The sequence below is a fragment of the Astatotilapia calliptera genome, chromosome 10 (assembly GCF_900246225.1).
Source record: "Astatotilapia calliptera chromosome 10, fAstCal1.2, whole genome shotgun sequence".
In the NCBI taxonomy this organism is placed as follows: Eukaryota; Metazoa; Chordata; class Actinopteri; order Cichliformes; family Cichlidae; genus Astatotilapia; species Astatotilapia calliptera.
The window spans coordinates 11874692-11892707 of NC_039311.1; the positions used below are offsets into that span (position 1 = coordinate 11874692).

An 18016-nucleotide genomic window follows, 5' to 3' on the forward strand; every position below is an offset into this window, starting at 1 on the left:
TAAATATAAACCTGCTTTTATTAAGGAAATGTAATAAAATCCTTTGTACATGACCCCTCCACAGAGGTTCACTGTGTCCATACATGCAACTCTCATGGTTGAGGTACTGTTACAAATGAACTGGAAAAACTAAACCAAATCAGATGTCATTAACAGACACTAACTAAACCAGGGTCAATTTCGATCTGCAGTTTGTTTAAAACTATTACCAAATTCACATGCACTTTTTTCTGGGGAATAAAAGGATGAGAAAGTCTGATATACTAAACAAATGTAGGCATACATTGTTTGTAGCGGTTGTAGGTTCTTTTCCCCCCCACTATTCAGTATATAAAAATTTCACTTATACAAACAGACAAATGTTTCATTCGTTGCTCTTCCCTCAATGTACAGTTTCACCCCTCTGCATAATGCATAGACACAGAAAGCTTTTCACGACCAAAGAAGCTATGGTGTGTTATCATTTACCAACAAAAAAGAGATGTTGAGAATCACAGCTGCAGATACTGCGCTTACATGAGAACAGCTTCTAAAGTGTGTACAAAGTGTAAACCATAAGCTCAGTTGAACCATTGAATGTTCGGTTTACATAAAAAGGGGTCACCTTCCTAGCCTCTAAAGTATTTATGAATCTTTTGATTTCAACAATATGGCATTAAGTGATCAAACACGGGCCTCATTTCAATAAAAGAATCGTTTCTTTTCAAAGAGTGGCAGCTGAAAGAAATGCACAAAGTCGATTCAAAACAAGCATCTAAAACAGATTCAGTCGTATGTGACGTCCAGCTGGCTTTGAAAATGACACCACCTAAGCTGTTTAAGATGACCACTAATTTCACATTATTGATATTTTCCGAGTAAAAACCTGGATTCACTATTGTCAGTTAAATTGATCTTAACCCTAGTGTTCGATGCTTGTCCTAGATATTCTGATACACTGAAAAAAAGCCTTATAGTAAAACAAGAAAATGACTTTACTTCACTAAATATAACATTTATCCAACTTAAGAGTTCACCACAAAAATATGTCTGTAAAGGATTCAAATGACTAAATAAGTAATCCAGGATTTTGATTTCAAATCATGGCTTTTTTTCTCTTTCTTCTTCTTCTTTAAAATAGAAAACAACTGAAATTACAACAGTTTGTTTGTCATTTGAAACAATGTTTTGCCCTACTTCCACAGATTTTTTTATTTATTTATTTTTTATTTTCAAGTGAATTCAATTTTTAAATTGCATTGCCATGATGCAGAAATGCTCCATAAGGCACTACGAGAGGCAAATCCCATGTTTCCAGAAGCAAAAGTCCTGTTGCAACATTGCCCTCTGTTAGTGTGATGGGTTCATAACCCAAAATGAGCACTTGTTGACTTGTAGGCTTGTGTCCAAGTTGGTGACAAAGAAGGCCGTTGCCTCCAGGACGCCAACCACGGAGTGTCGGGGTCACACAGAGTGGCAGTTTCCATCCAGGATCACCGGCGGGAATCGAAACAATTCACCTGTGTGAAGCCAGAAGATGTGCAAAAGAGAGTCAAATGAAAAACTGCCGTGTGTGGGTATTTCATTTCAGCTTATTTGATTCAAAAGCCAAGATTCCCCTGCTGCTTCACAAAAGTGAGTTAACTACAGAAAATTATTACTTCAGGCTCATCAGATCTGAGGGCATCAAACCAGCTGCAGTAGGTTAGGTAAACTTGATAAAATGTTCAATTTACTTTAGATACTAAGCTTGGTAATCAACAATCAGCTACAGATTAGAGTCAAGCAGAGTGAAATATTATAAAAAGAAAGCTGAGACTGAATTGAATGTGTGTTAAAGACAGACTGTATATAAAGGAGGGATGCAGCTAATGTGACATCAGCAGTGTTGGGATGTTTCTTAAAAAGCTGCTGAATTACTCATTACTCGTTACTTTTCTTAAAAGTAATGCAGTATGTTACCTAAGTACCACCTTGAAAGTAATTCATTACACTACCCGTTACATGTAAAATGACCTGAATCTTACTTTCAAAATTACCACTTAACAATATAAACCTACACTGCCACACCAACACAAATCTCTACTCCTATGAAGACACACATACATCCATCCATCCATGTCCTTCTGCTTATCAAAGGCCGGGTCACGGGTGCAGCAGCCTAAGCAGAGAAGCCCAGACCTCCGTCTCCCCAGCCACCTCCTCCAGCTTGTCCAGGGGAACACCAAGGTGTTCCCAGGCCAGCCGAGAGATATAATCTCTCCAGCGTGGGTCTGCCCCAGTGCCTCCTCCCGGTGGTACATGCCCGCAACACCTTACCCAGGAGGCGCTCAGGAAGCATCCTTATCAGATGCCTGAACCACCTCAACTGGCTCCTTTCGATGTGGAGGAGGGGAGTACTCTGAGCCCCTCCCGGATGGCTGAACTTCTCACCCTATCTCTAAGGGAGAGGCCAGCCACCCTTCGGAAGAAGCTCATTTCTGCCACTTTTAGTCGGCACCCACAGCTCGTGACCATAGGTGAGGATGGGGACATAGATCGACCGGTACATTGAAAGCTTCCCTGTTACACTCAGCACAACTTCACTACAATGGACCGGTACAGCGTCCACATCACTGCAGCCGCTGCACCAATCCATCTGTCGATCTACCGTTCCCTTCTCCCGTCACTCGTGAACAAGACCCCGAGATACTTAAACTCCTCCACTTGGGGCAGGAGCTCATCCCTGACTTGGAGTGGGCACTCCGTCCTTTTTTGGACCGAGGACCATGGCCTCAGATTTGGAGGTGCTGTTTTTCATTCCCACTGCTTCAAACTCGGCTGCGAACCGTTCCAGTCCGAGCTGGAAGACATTACCCGACGAAGCCAACAGAACCACATCATCCACAAAAAGCAGAGATGAGATTCTGAGACCAACCAAGTGAAAGCTTTCCACCACTTGGCTACGCTGAGAAATTCTGTCCATAAAAACTACGAACAGAATTGGTGACAAAGGGCAGCCCTGGCGGAGCCCAAACAACGACACGCATACGATTTTATTTTATTTTTTACAAGCCGACAACACAAAACGAATATGAAAACCAGCCCAAAAAGACACATTGTTTCCACTGTAGAAACAAACAGTAGGTAGAAACGGCCGTTACAAGCCTGACTGCTCATCACTGCTGCACCTGCTGAAGTTCAGGCTCTGGCTGCTGAGTGGGGTTAACATGTACTCAGCTTTAATATCACTGACAGACGAAACTGAGGAACACGGCAGACTCACACACTCCATTTTGACTTTGCTTTGCAGGAGCATTCACCCCCTGCTGGCCACTAATGTAAGTTTAGGAAGATTCACTTTTCAGACTTGGAAGCGTCCATCTTTTATATACAGTCTATGGTTCAAAAGGTTTCCAACTTCTCTTTTTTCAAACAAAAAAAAACCTCGAAGCAAGTTTAAAAGTTGAGAATCATCTGAAGACAAAACTTTAACATTTCACTTATATGTGACTTCAGTACATTTCTAAACAGGTTACGGTCACAGTAAAAGACATACCCTTTAGATTTTCACACTCTCTGTCCCATAGACGTTGTAGCCTTCACGGTACGTGGCAAAATTCTGGGTGTTTGCAGGAGGGGCCGGCTTAAAGTTTTGGGCATTCTTTGCCAGCTTCAGTCTTTTGGTTTCTTGCCGTGACTTATAGCAGAACTCTATCAAAGCCACGGTCATAGCCAGGCCAAGCCCTCCGACTAGAATATAGAAGACTCCTGCCACGTTGCTCAGGCTTAGTGCACTTGTCTTGTCCTGGGGAAGGTAAAGACCTCCGTTAAGACTTCTTTTAACTGGCACTTTGAGGCTGACCTCATACACACTAACATAAAAACCTACACTATATTTACACCCTGCTGCGCTATGACTACACAGAAACTGTGAGGAGGCTGCTAAATCTGTCTACAAATCCCTCTGAGGTATGGCTACCTAAAAATGAGAAAAGTTGGAGCAACTCAAATCTGTCTAGGTTCTAGTCTCAAGTTATTTGTGCTCTAAGTGGCTGTGAAGGTGAATGTAGAGAGACTTGCTATCTTTTGCCTGTTTTATGGTCTCTTTACGAGGCCACGTCTAGCGGAAGGCGGTCGTGGTCGTACAGGTCTACAATCCTCAGATCACTATCATAGCTGTTAAACTTAGCCTCAAAAACACTGCATATGTAACAATCAAGGTGGCAAGCTGTAAAGGTGAATTGAACCATTTTGCTGCTATTAAAAAAAGCCTAATATTGAAATTCATTTGTATGTGAGTTTTAACATATATTGTATAGTTCTAAAAAAAAAAAAAAAAGGTAAATTCTGCTTTTTTGTTGACCTAAAAAGTACTTCTAGGATATAAATCTCTTAATTTTAATTAATTTTTAACAAAAGGTTCCTTACTCTGACACTCCATCTTTGAGACATGACTATTAAATACCATTTGACCACTTTAGAGCTCAGATGGTATTTAAAGGTCAGTTTGGACTTTGTCAGAATAAGGATGCCTTTGGGAAATCCAGAGAAACTATTTCACATACCAATGAATAAGATCAGCAATAAACTACAAGTCTGGGTGAAAAACAGCAGTATAATGGTTTCAATTCAAAACTTTATGGTATGAATAAAAAAAAAACGTGTGTGTTCTCATGCAAAAAAAATTTAATTTATTTTAAAAATTGAGAATTGTCTACAAACAAAGAAGTTAATGTAATGAGCCGTGTTCAAAGTGTAGGTGTGTGTTGCACTGCGGTATGTGTAGGGCAAACCTAGTTTTGAATGTTTTCCATGTGTTGTTGTGTGCTTTCGATGTTTGCGTATGAACATTTAGATCAAAATGCATTTTAGCAATCAGTGTAAAAAGACCTGCAGCGACTGACCTTACTTCCAGAGTCCTTGGTTCCACATTCACCCTTATCGTACCACCATTTGTTTTTCAGCTTGTCTAAGATGCCTTGTTCACTGAGTTTCAATACTGCAAGGTTTACAGGAGTTCTTCACGTGGGAAATAACATAAATAACATTGTATTATGTTATTTTATGTTATTCAACTTTTTTAAAAACTACTTTATACTGTACAAAGCGATAGAGTAGGGTCCTGGCCAACATATCACAGATAGCAAGCAACACTGCAGTATATAGATAAAAATATGACTTTCATGATCCATGGCTAACCTAGCATGCCAGACCCCACCTATATCGCTTTGAGTAATCGGCACACACTGATCACAAGAAGAAGAAAAAAAAGATTTAAACTTGCAGAATAAAGCAGCTGCTGCATAGCTTTCAGGGAATGAAAGAAAACAGAGGCAGTAATTGCTGAGGGCACATTATTATCTTTTTGTTGTTGTTGTTGCTATGGGCAGCCTTTTTGAAGTTCAGCAAGGTGGATCTAACAGGAACCCTTTCCTGACTAACAGCAGTCCAATTCTATAAACAGCTATTAGGAGGCTAATGTCTCACAAAATCACCCCTTTTAACTCAGAGTGACCAATCACATGAGAGGAAATTATAGAGGGATCATGAAACGATCTTGATTTATTTGTTTACTTTGAGACTCGCTGACTCCAAAGGTCAGAGTCGTGATTTGCAGGGATTTTTTGTGGAAGACATTATGCTGCATTTCCTCGACTGCTAGATTTCCAGGCTTGTTTCCTTTCAGAAAATAAAGATCAGTGTATGCAATCCATCATCATCATCCAATATATTGCTCTCACCACTGTATGTGTGCGTGTGTGTTTTCCCCCTTGTCAAATACGCCTTGTGTTTTGCAATAATACATAAAAAATAAATGAATATTAAAAGAACAAAAGGGCAGGGGGCAAGGGATCTGTAGTCCTGATCTCCAAGAAGAGCACTTTGAAGGGCAAAGTTGAGACTAGTTTGTTTGAGCGTTGAACACTACAGAGACAAACAGCAGACGCTAGACGCATGATTATAAATGCAATCGAGTCAGAGCCAATTTAACGTCGGCAGTTAGGCAGAGTTTAATATTTTCCTCTGAAGCAGAATCATCAGGAATCATCCTACACATTTATATTTATAATTGTATTATCTAGAAGAAGCTTTACAGACACTATGAGGATGAACAACAAACCAAAGAAATCAACTTAAGAGCAGGCACAACTGCTACCAACTTAAATGATTTTCATAATAACTGTTTAAGGGCACCTCATTCTGCACAATACAAACACACTTTTTATGAAGCAACATCTAGTGGTTTGTATGTTGATTTTCTGGCTGTATTTATTCTCCACTTTGGTGCACTAAGAGAGGCCACAGCAGAGGTTCCAGTGGTAAATGTAATTAGCATAAACCGGCGAGCTGGTTAGGATAATGACTGGTTGTTATTGGCTAACATCTACCCTGCCTCGTGGCATTCTGGGTAGAATGATCTACTCCACTGAGCTGCTTAAAAAAAAATCTGTTTGTTATAAATTATGAACATGATTTTTCATCCAGTAGGGGGAAAACATCACAAGGTGGACTGCAACAGCCTGCTGGTCATCACATAAAGAGGTTCAAGCTCACCACCAGGTGGTGACCATGTGCTTTTAAACAACAGCCACTGCCCAGACTCACAGTTTAGAAATGCAAATGTATTTTCTGAATCTTTCCTATATGAATAAACCTAAACACAAAACGGATGCATCCATATCCAGCCTCTGCACAGAAGCACATTATTGAAGCAGCTGGAGGCACAGGCTTTTTTGGGCTATTTTATTGTGCTTGGGTTTGTAAATAGTTTGCCCCAGAGACACACAGTTGGCTGCATTGTGGTGTGTACTGCTAAATAACTCAACCTGTCATTTACTGTCAGAGAGACAAACACTGGGAGCTGTCCCAAACCTCTGAAGTAATAGCATTTCACGGCTCGCTCCACTGAGAGCGAACCCTAAACAGTTAAAAAGGGTGATCTATCAAACTGATTCACATTAAAGCAAACAGAGATCCAAATGGTCCAAATTAAACCGAAAGCCAAAAATACATCGCTGCCAGCAGTACTCACTGGGTTTAGTAATATGCTATAAAGGAAAATATAAGCAGCACTGCAGAATTAGGTACTTATATTTTAAACAGATATTATTTTTATATTAATTTTTTTATACAAACATTTATATTGTCAACAGTTTCACTAATTCAATTGAATGGTGACACATTTTATATACTATGTCACAAATGTGTTTCAGCAGATTTCCGATCATTATGTTTACAGACCAGCTTCCTGTTATGGGAGCCTGCAGAAAGTGAGGATCGAAGGACACACTGATATCTGCTTGAAGCTATTAGAACTGTGCATTATATACCATTTCACCACTTTCTGCCAGTTATCTCCCTTATTTGTATTTATAATTCTTAATACAAAAGATTGTGCAGCCCACCTACATACTTGACAGCTTTCAACTCTCTGATTTGCTTAAATGTTAAAAAATGCGACAGTACTGTTACATGTCTTAATCGTTCAACAGCTGGCATGCTATAAATACTCAAAAATGTTATTTTAACGTGAAAAAAACAAAAACCCAATATGGTTCATTGTTATAGTCCACAGATGCCTGTTTTTATCTCACTTTTGATTGCCTAATTATTTAAAAGGGAAATTAATGATGCATCCGCTGTCAATTAGATTTCATTGAAATCTGTGATTATTAGGCATAATTTCCTCCAGGAATCTTAACAAATGTATGTGTAAACAGCCTAAATCTGTCTGCAGAGCCACATGTGAAATCTGTAGCTGACTTATGAAATAGGATTTTCATTGCATCAGTCCTTAAAAGAAGTATAAGCCCAACCCCCGTGACAAAGTGCGGGACTGAAAAAGAATATAACGAACACCTGTACAGGCTGTTGCAATGGAATACAACATCTTACATTTGTGAAGCTAAATAATTAATCTCCAGCGTCAGTGTGCCTCCATCAAAGAGGTGTGGGTTCACCCCTTTTGCTTATGCTTGGTTCTGTGCTAAGACATGTGAAATTTAAAATTTCACAAGTTTTAGTGCTTTGTAGGATTTGATACAAATTTGCACAGGTGATTCTTTTACTGTGTGATTTAAGTGACCTCACAACTTTACCTTTCACACTCTCTGCAGGACAGGAATACAGAAAAGAGGGGAAAACATTCAAGACAGCAAAGAAGAACATAAAAAACTCATGCAAAATCACTCAATACCAAAATAACCCACAGGAACAAATATAAAAGGTTTAAATTAGTTCAGCTTCACTGAATAAATTTAGAATATCTCAGAGTAGAAAAACATGAAAACATTTTAAAATATATGTGATATGTAGTCTATACATATACATGTATGTGCTGAATTTCATTTGAGGACTCCCAGTGATAACAGCAGTGGTCTTCACATACAATATATCTCCATATTATTGCTGAATTGCCAACACTGGTGTTTCTGAAAGTGAAACAAGGACAAAGAAATGTGGCAGTCCGGAGTGATACTGTTGCACTGATCAGCTGCTCTCTTTCTAACCGGACATAAAGGGACAGAGGACAGTTGCCAGTGAGAGGAGACGGTTTCTTTGCGTTACCCCCTCTGGCAGTATCCATATCCTGCTCACTCAGGAATGGGACGACCAGAGTCAGTAACAGGAAAGTTCGTCCTGTCTCTTCTCTCTTAATATGTCAAGTGTACTGTGGTCATGATGCAAGCTGAAGAGCAGAGGCAGAGATGGATCCAGAGTCTAGATCCTGGTGTCTAAAACAAAAGATCAGGGGCCTCATTTATGTTAAGTTTGTACAACTGATTTGATTAAGGGGGGGGGGAATATATATATATATATGTCATCAGTGTCAATATTTGAAAAACACTGATGTGCAAAGAAAGGTTGCAGCTCCTCTGCAAAGTTTGAAGTGATGTAAGTTAGTATGCGCGTGCACACAGTATGAAAAAGCAAGACATGCTTTACAGTAATAATTAGCTAATGTCCTCTATTATCATTTAATTTCTCTTTTTTGTTTTAACTTAACAGAGAAAGTGAGACTACATAACCTTTCAAAGACAGTGTAATGAGCTTTGAATTACATCTAGTGTGAGTTTTATCATGTGACCGATAAACAAGAAAAGGATACATCATTGGCGTAACTTTGTGCTGAATATTGGGGGGTCGAAGATCTCGGTCGCAATAAATAAATAAATCTGGGTAAATTCCCAGATGATAAAACATGCAACAATTTTCCTGGTAATACCTGAAATGAGTAAAGAAAATCAACAGTCTATTTATGCAAGATAATTCAAGATAATTCATAATTTTATTGGGGGAGTTGTATTGGTTGGGTCTGATTATTGGGGGGGGGGGGGGGGGGCGCGTAACATCCATAACCCCCCCAGAAATTACGCCCCTGTGATAAATCCAGCATGTCATTGTCCTGTATGTGAGTAACTCTTATGGTTATAATAATGGGCTAATAAGGAAACGTTGCATAGTCTCACTTTCAGGGCTGAAAGCATCTTCACAAAATTCAGTTACACTTTTTAGCTATTACAAAACAGTAACTTGGTGAGAAGATGTAAGCACAAATCAAATCCTCTTGCACAAATGGAGCCCCTGGTCATATCTTACACTCTACCGTTGAAGGGTTTGCCAGGTCAGGATGGCCAGGGAAAGTTCTTTGACTGGCCTTTGATCAAGACCAAGCAAAGGTTTCTGTCAGTCTTACTCTGGATTTCAGTGAGAGGATGTCGGACAAAAAAAAAAAAAGTTTGGATCATTAGTCGCCACTCTGTCATTAGAATTCTCACGTTTGCCTGCAATGCTTAGTCCCCTCAAGACAACGCTGTTTCCTGTGCCTGCCCTAGCGGTTCAAGCAGCAGATTGGAGAGTGCACGTACATTTTATTCACTCTTTCTAGCGTTAGTTTTAAAGAACATTCATGTTGGTCTGTAGATATAAAAAACAGAAGAAAAATTAAAGTTTCCATCTTTCATAACCACAGACCAAAAACTACTCTGTCACGAGCACAGCTTTACCCACTGCCTTTCCTACCTCCTGCGTCACATACCTCTGGTTTAGCTCACATTTTTTTTCCTCCTCCATTAGCCAAGCAAAGGGTTCCCAGTTGATCACTGTTGCATAATAAATAATAGTAAAGCCACAGGTAATGACGAGTAACTTCTAAACACGTGATTGGCCCCAAATGCTACACTCCGTGACGACAGCCTTGCCGATTACTCTGTTCTAGGATACCCGACTTTGGTGACATTGAGGCTGACCTTAGAGTCACCTCCCCCGCTGCCGCACTCTCCCTTGTCGTACCACCATTTGTTTTTCAATTTGTCCAAGAGGCCTTGCTCATTCAGTTTTAACACTGCCAGGTTAACAGCATTTCTTGAAACGATAAAACATAACTTGTAAGAAAATGAACAGGTCCGTGAGAAATCTAATATAGAATATTAGTAAGAAATAGTGATAAATATCAATGGTTCATAGGGGGAGCACGGGAGGGACAAATTGGTAAAGAATTTCACTGGTGTGGAAGGGTAAGAAGCATTTTTACAGCAAAGAAAACGTTAAATATTAGAGAGGTGGCATGGAGGGTTACATTTGTAACTGAAGTGTGCGGGATGGGGACATTCTGTCATTGATCATTTAGAAACAAGAACATCTAGCATGCAGCTTAACATTCATCACAACTGACAGACCAGCATTGTAACTAGCAAATTAATTCAAGAAATATTTTTAAAAGGAAAAGAAAGGGGAAAAAGAGAGGAGGGGGGGGGGCACCACAGAAAGGAGAAGAAAGGAAAGGTGAGAAGGAGAAGAGACAACACAAACGAGAGGATGGAGGGAAAGTGGCACGTGCGCACGTCGATGTGACTAATATACTGATAACCTGAAGAAACAGGAGAAAACAACAGACACAAACCAGATACGTGGGACAGGAAATCAAAAATGGCTCAATGTGTGTGATTCAATTCAGATAACTCATAACATGTTTCACTCGGAGATGCACTTGGGGAAAAAAACAAAGGGCTTAAGAAGAAGAGGATGAGAAAAGGAAACATCAGGGTAGGTGGAATACTATAACAACATGGAGGATATTGTTATAATATCCCACCCACCTTAATGCAGAGCCTTTTGGTGTGGCCACACCGTAGCCCTTAGAGTCGAGGTTGCCGCCCACTTTCATGGTGTCGCATGGCTTCCGCTGCTCTATGTACTCATTCATAGTGGATTCGAGAAGAAAGGCAAACTTGCCCTTCGACTTTCGTACCCGGGAAACCCCGTCTGGTGTTGTCTTGGCAAACACTGAGGGTTCGGCAGATTTCATGTACGACCACATTTTCTCATAAACTGCTATTTTGGAGCGCTGCATTCAGGGGAACAGAGAGAGAAGAGAGAGACAGTTAAGGTCAAGGTGCACAGTAACAACCATGAAAACAATCGCATGAAGCTGCTGGGAGTCCGAGTTACATGATAATATTGATACAGGTCTGGACTTTAAGTGTGGAGCCGGAGCCGCAAGGATGTTATCGGGATTTGTGCAAAATAACCGAGGTGTGGCAAGAGGCTGAAACTTCTGTTTCCCACACGTTTCTCATACTTTATTAGAACTCTGTCATCCAACTATAAAAAACAGCCAAGATATCAAAAACATTATATTGTCAACGTTTTCCCCCTCAGACACCTATTAGAGTTATTAGCTGCTGTATTTAGGGGGGGAAGACTCAAAAATGTAACGCTTTATTCTGGTCCGAGCTGCTAAATGAACAATTAGTGCCACCAAATATACTCTCAAGGCACCTCTGATGGTCTCTAATTAACAGGTTACACCTCAGTTTTCAATATGTACTCATGACAAGACTGGCAACAGTCACAAAGTGGCTGAGGGAAAGTTACAAGTAGTGAGTACGTGCAAGAGATTGACAGGTAAAATTGAATTGATTAAAACTAAACTCCCCCCATCCAAACAAAAAACAAAACAAAACACTGGAATGAAGAAACGAGCCATTTCAGCCAAAGGACAGCAGCATGTGGATGTGTGTGTGCAAACACTAAAGACGGTTGATGCCAGGAGTTGCGGCCAGTTTTCAAAGGCTGGAGGGGTCCAGGTGAGCTGTGTTAGCTGACGACCCTCCTATGCCGGCCAACTGCCCTCTAATATAGGCTAGGACCGCCTCCAAGACAGCGGGAGGGAAGTCACGCTCACACAGCTCCCTGCTCCAGCTCTATATTTAGTGCACAGACATGAGTAGTATCAATATTTTCATCTAACGCTCAGCAAGAAAGTAAGTGTATTTTCCAAAACTCCTAACTAGCTCGGCTCTGAATCGCAGGGAAGATAGCTGCTGCTGTGGTTATTTTCAGCAGCAGGTGTTTCGAGCTGTTACCACACCTGCTGTGACCTCACAGATCTCATCGCGTACTGAGCGCTGCACTAACAGACATGTGCTGCTTGTAATTCAGAGTGGATTTACCCTTTAAGTGCAAACGGTGCTGCAGAGGTAGTGGGCTCCTTGCCAGCAGCCTGAAGTCTGACAACCTGGCAGCTCAGCAGAAGTAACATGCAGCACATGTTTGGTATCAGTATCGATAAGCAGGAGTGACCTCCGCCACAGTTTATGTTCCTGCCAGCAGGTCACAGCTCATCACAGTCGCCGCCATCACGGTTGAGATTTTATTCAAATCAATCTGTTTGTACATCGATGCATGGATTGAATTTGCCGGTACTGTGCATATGTAGCTGTTTAGGTCATGAGCTACTGCATCAAGCAGCAGCTAAAAATATACTGAAAACTTAAGAACAGAGAGTTATTTTGCATGTTCACCTGTAAAACAGCCAATCTTTATTCCCTTTGGCTTACAACACTATATTATTTATTTATTTATTACTTTATTATTTATGGAATATTATTGTTATATATATGTTAATAGCACGGTGTGTGTCATATAATAGCTGCAAAGATAAAAGGTTAGAAAATTATGCATTAAAAAAAATCCACACAAGCTGCTTTTTATGTACCGTTTTTGAATTTTAGTGTGTGGAGTTTGCATGTGTGGATTCTCTCCAGATACTCCGGCTTCCTCCCACAGTTCAAAGACATGCAGTCAGTGGAGTTAGGGTAACTGTTGATAGTTAATGTCCCATAGGTGTGAATGTGAGTCTGAATTATTGTGTTATTGTTCAGAGGATACCTCGCCTCCCACCCTATAGAAGCTGTGATGAGGCTCCACACACTCCACAAACTTAGTTGCAAACACTATGTATGCATGCAACACATTGTGCATGTGTTTTGATTTTGGAGCCTGCTTTACGTTGATGTGTTTAAGGTCAAGAAGGAACTGCATCAGTCCACCTGCACTTAAAAGAAGCTACAGAAGCTACAAAAATCTTTTTGAACTCCTTTTAAATCTCTAAAATGACTGGTTGAGTCAGGCGTCTGCACAGCTCCCCCCCCCCCTTTTTATTTATTTTTAAATACCTGAAAAATCAGCAGGTTGTCTTTTTTGTTGTTTTGGCTTTAGTGTTCAGTATGGATCAGTATGCATCCACACCAATTGTACTGCAAACACAGAAATAACACGAGTTGTGACTCACCAGGAAAACAAAAAAAGGGAAAAAAAACCTTTCTAGTACTTCTTCTTCACATGCTGTGCATGGGTGATCTGAAATACACTCTTCTTTGACAGTGTCAAGAACTCCTTTTGTAATGGCATCTTCTTTAACTTATTTGACCCGCTAACTTCAAGTCTGACGGCTTCACCTCTGTGGCCCAGTCAGCTGCCAGCTGGAGCAGCTACAGACATGCACAGCACGGCCCTACTCTGACACTCAGTACGCTGCTAAAAATGGCCAGCGAGAGGCTGATCGCTGGGCACCAGGGAGTAGGAGTACACAGCTGTCTACAATAGAGAGGAGAGGGGAAAAAAACGAGGCTACATTAAACTGGGCTAATGCGACCTGCACTTGGCTGTGAGAGATGAATCTCAGAGGGAACTTTGGCTTGAACTCATATTTATTAACAGCGTCTGTGCGACCGGTTTGTTCCAGATTGTATGTTCAGTAGTCATGTGAGTCAGTCTTCCATTATTTCTATTAGGTGAGAGTAAATGAAAACATCAGAGTGAACTGACAAACTGTGTCAGCTCGGCAACGTGTACGGCAACATAAATAATTCACCAGATATGTAATGGATTGTGGGCTCGGGCTAGTAAGTGAATCATTCTTGACATATGCACGATTTCAGTTCAGTGGAGTGTTCATGTAAACACTGTTAGCATGACAATAATAGCTGATGACAGGTCTGACCATAGTGAGCAAACTGCAATTCTTCTCTGGGTTGCATGTAAATGTATGCTTGTCAGAAGTAGGCCGGTCATCTGTGCGGAAATCTGTGAAACTCCTCACGCTGTCAAACTGATATAAGCGCTGCGAAATCTTCTCACCACGGTGGCTTAACTGAGACAAATTATTCTCAATTAATTACTGGTGTAACCACAACATCGAGAATATGACAAGCTGGTCACGTCCTCCGGCCAGTGAGAAATTTGGGTTTACTGCCCGTCATCCATTCTGAAAATGAAGTAGTCCTTCTTCCAGCAACCAGTTTGTCTTTCAGCAGCTGACAGAGCTAAGAGTGACTCATGGCTCTGAGCGTGTCTGACACGCTGCTGGCATCTCAAAACGAAGACAACGGGCCAAAGCAAAGCATGTGCACTCTTTTTGGTGTTTTTATATAGTGGCGTTCAATATTTAGTTACATGCATGGTTAAGGATATAATTACAACTCATTTACTGTATGTTCATGATCAGTGGAAATAAATTAAGAAAGCAACCAAACAGAAGCATGGCTCATTTAGCACAAAGCTGTTATTAAAATGATCTTTAATATTGCTTCGCTCATGCGCTCGTTCCCCACTCTAACATCTGATCACTGTACACAACACAGTGAAATGCAACAAGCTAAATTTAGTTGGTTCAGTTCACCATACTCTGTAAACTGTTGCACACTAGAGAGTGAAGCTCAGGACAGATTATGTGCAAAAATTAATCAAAAAATATCCCAATACCTATAATATATAGCAGATTTTAATAATTTCTGTAAAGAGGTGAAGCTAACAGTGGTTTCTCAAATCTGGCCACCTGAGCCTTGTGCCAAGAGTCAATCCTCTTAAACCTCTACGTTAAAATTTCAGAACTTCACAACAATAATAAACATATTTACACCTCATATATAGAGTGGCTTTGATCTCTCGCTATATAGCCAGCAGCTGTACAGGGAGGTAATACTTCTTATGGTTTAACTTGTTAAATTGAGAGATCATTTTGCAACTGAATGGGGTCAAGTTGGCGATTACATGAAATCTGCTTTTGGTAATATGGTGATTAATTGTGACAAATCTGCAATAATTGCAACTCTGTTGCTGTCTGCATAGAAAGAAATTCCCATTAAGTACTTCCATTCAGAGTCGAGCCAAAAATTTATAGATTTGAAACTGAAATTCATAAATTTCTCCACAAATGGTGATGTAGTGAAAAATGGCATGGCAGCTACTTTCTACTTTCTAATTTTATTTATATAGCGTCAAATCACAACAACAGTCGCTTCAAGGCGCTGTTTATTGTAAGGTAGACCCTACGATAATACATACAGAGAAAAAAACCCAACAATCATATGAGCCCCTATGAGCAAGCACTTTGGCGACAGTGGGAAGGAAAAACTCCCTTTTAACAGGAAGAAACCTCTGGCAACAATACTTTTATAAAGGATTATAACTAGAATGCAACCACTGAATTGCAAAGAGATGCACTAATCAGCACAGGATGACTGATTGCAGCATGTTAGCAATCTATCCACCTTTGTAGATTAGACAATTATTTGTAAACATTCGCCAATCTGTCTCAGAGAGACTGACTGATTGGAGACAGGTTGTGTCCCACAGACAGTTCAGTACCTTGTTAAACAAGCTTGCTATAATCAGCATAAAAAAACAACACTATCATTCAATTATGGTCTCTTTTGTGAACAGTTGTTCACAAACCAGTCTGTGACATTACATATGGTTTTAATGCTTTAATGAACTTTAACGATACTAGTAAATTTTTTTAGGTTTGGAGAGAACCAAGCTGTACAGTAGCTGTCTATTCATACTAAGCTAGCTTCCTAATTAGTCCACAAGTAGCAAATAGGTGTAGTTCCAAAAATGTCTCCAAAAATGTTTTTACTTATCTTTTTAAATATTATACATATTTATACAACTCCATATACAATGGAAGGTTTAAATGGCAGAATGGCAGAAAGAAAGACACAAAATAGATATGAGAAATTTGCATCTATTCTAAATAAAACTACCTCTGCAATGCTTTAAAAAGCTGAGGGGCTTGACAAAAAACCTTTCTGAGGACCAGAACAAATAATTAAAGCGTATGTTTAATTATTAGCATACTGGTTATCATCATATATTATGAGCCCTAAGGAGCATGTATTATCTGTATTAAGTGATACATCGTCTTTGATGATCAGGCTGAAATGCATTGATAGCTTCTATTAATCATTAGTGTCTAATCTCCAGATTTCAAAAACCTTTCATCAGAAACGCTCCTCTGCGTTGGCATTTCCAGTTTGTATGCAGAAAGAGCCCATATTTTTCACTCAAGACAAAGTCACTACATGTCTGTCAATTATCTCCTCAGGAGCACCTTTGATAAATCACATCCTGTCTAATACATCACAGATTAGAGCATCTACAGAGAGGAACTGCTGCTTATGGTGCTGCCTTCAATGCAATGACTCACCAGGAAGCCACTAAAATATTCAATTTAATATCTATTTGTAAAAAATGTCTCATTCAACAGATGTGAATGAGATATTTTTTTTAAGGCTGCTAGATGTGTCAGTCATCTGTAATATACTGCAGAATGATAAGCAAATAAGGCAAATAGACAACGGCTTCTGTTTTCCAGCCATCTATTTACTTCCGCTTATCCAAGTCAGGGTTGTGGAGGCGCTGGAGCCTATCCCAGCTGTCACAGGGCAAGAGGCGTGTCACAAGTGTATCACAGAGCTAACACACTCTCATCCAAATTAGAATCCCCAGCTGACCTAACATGCATGTCTTTGTACTGGAGGAGGAAGCTTGAAATGCGACACTGAAAGACTCCAATCGGCTGGTGGAACTGAACTGAGCGCAGATATGGATAATAGGAACAACTTAAAACTGGCAAACTCAACTCCACCACACTTCTGTCTGTCTATAGCTATAACAACAGCCTTGTACAAGCGGAGTTTGGATATAAGCCAGTAAAATGAAACTGAATTTCTGACAGATAAGTGACTTGCTGTTTTGTTTTGCATTTTTATCGAAAACCAAATCCTTCTAAATTTCCCAAACAGACGAGTCGAGACTTTATCATTTTCCAGTCGGCCTCAACTTTTTGGGACGAAGATTTCCTTTGCACCATGACACTTTTCTAAACAGGCCCATTTTTCATACTTTCATTTACTGCAGGAGACATCAAGTTACAGACCTCCTTGGCACCGATCATACTGACTGCTCCATTTCTGTGCTTTCAGACCTCGGGTCAGTTTTGCACAGCAGATCGAGCTATTCTGCTTGAACACCTTTGTAAACCTCTTGGGTCAGATATTACACTTGGTTAGATCCCTGCAAAACCCTTCCCTCACTGGAGTTAAACACGATAAACAAAAGCAATGCTCTTTCATCCCGAAGTTAAAATATAATCAGAATCTTTTCTTCTTTTGTCTGCGATTGTTTTCTGCATGCATGCTTTAATTTGATTATGCTTGGACTGACTCTGTCCTAACAAGAAAGCCCTCCAGCCAGCAGCAAATAACCCAACCCGACACAGAGAAACATGCTGTATTTATGCTGTCTGTAAATCTCAGAAGAGATTGTAGGATGTGGTTTCATAACTGTGAAATGATGCCGTCTGAAGCATCCCGATCACTCTCGAGTCTAAAGGGAGAGCTGGGTTTGTATATACCGAAATGTCTCAGACTCACTCCAAGCAATCACACCAAGAGAACGACTGGGACTAAAAATAGACACAGCTCAG

At 40.2% G+C, this 18016-nt stretch overlaps 1 protein-coding gene across 8 annotated transcripts in view; it reads right to left on the reverse strand.

The window, feature by feature from the left end:
- LOC113030021 (glutamate receptor 3) overlaps nucleotides 1-18016 on the reverse strand; it is a 78749-nt gene continuing 60733 nt past the window's right edge. For 4 of the 8 annotated variants that reach the window (XM_026181052.1, XM_026181051.1, XM_026181049.1 and 1 more), the window contains 4 exons: nucleotides 11061-11308; nucleotides 10212-10326; nucleotides 3518-3766; nucleotides 1-1499 (listed from right to left, as the gene is read on the reverse strand). In XM_026181052.1, the coding sequence (XP_026036837.1) occupies nucleotides 3521-3766; nucleotides 10212-10326; nucleotides 11061-11308 (609 nt within the window). In that variant the 3' untranslated portion in view covers nucleotides 1-1499; nucleotides 3518-3520. Of the gene's footprint in view, nucleotides 1500-3517; nucleotides 3767-4865; nucleotides 4981-10211; nucleotides 10327-11060; nucleotides 11309-18016 lie in introns of those variants that run through there. The other 4 variants (XM_026181055.1, XM_026181050.1, XM_026181056.1 and 1 more) reach the window with 3 other exon arrangements.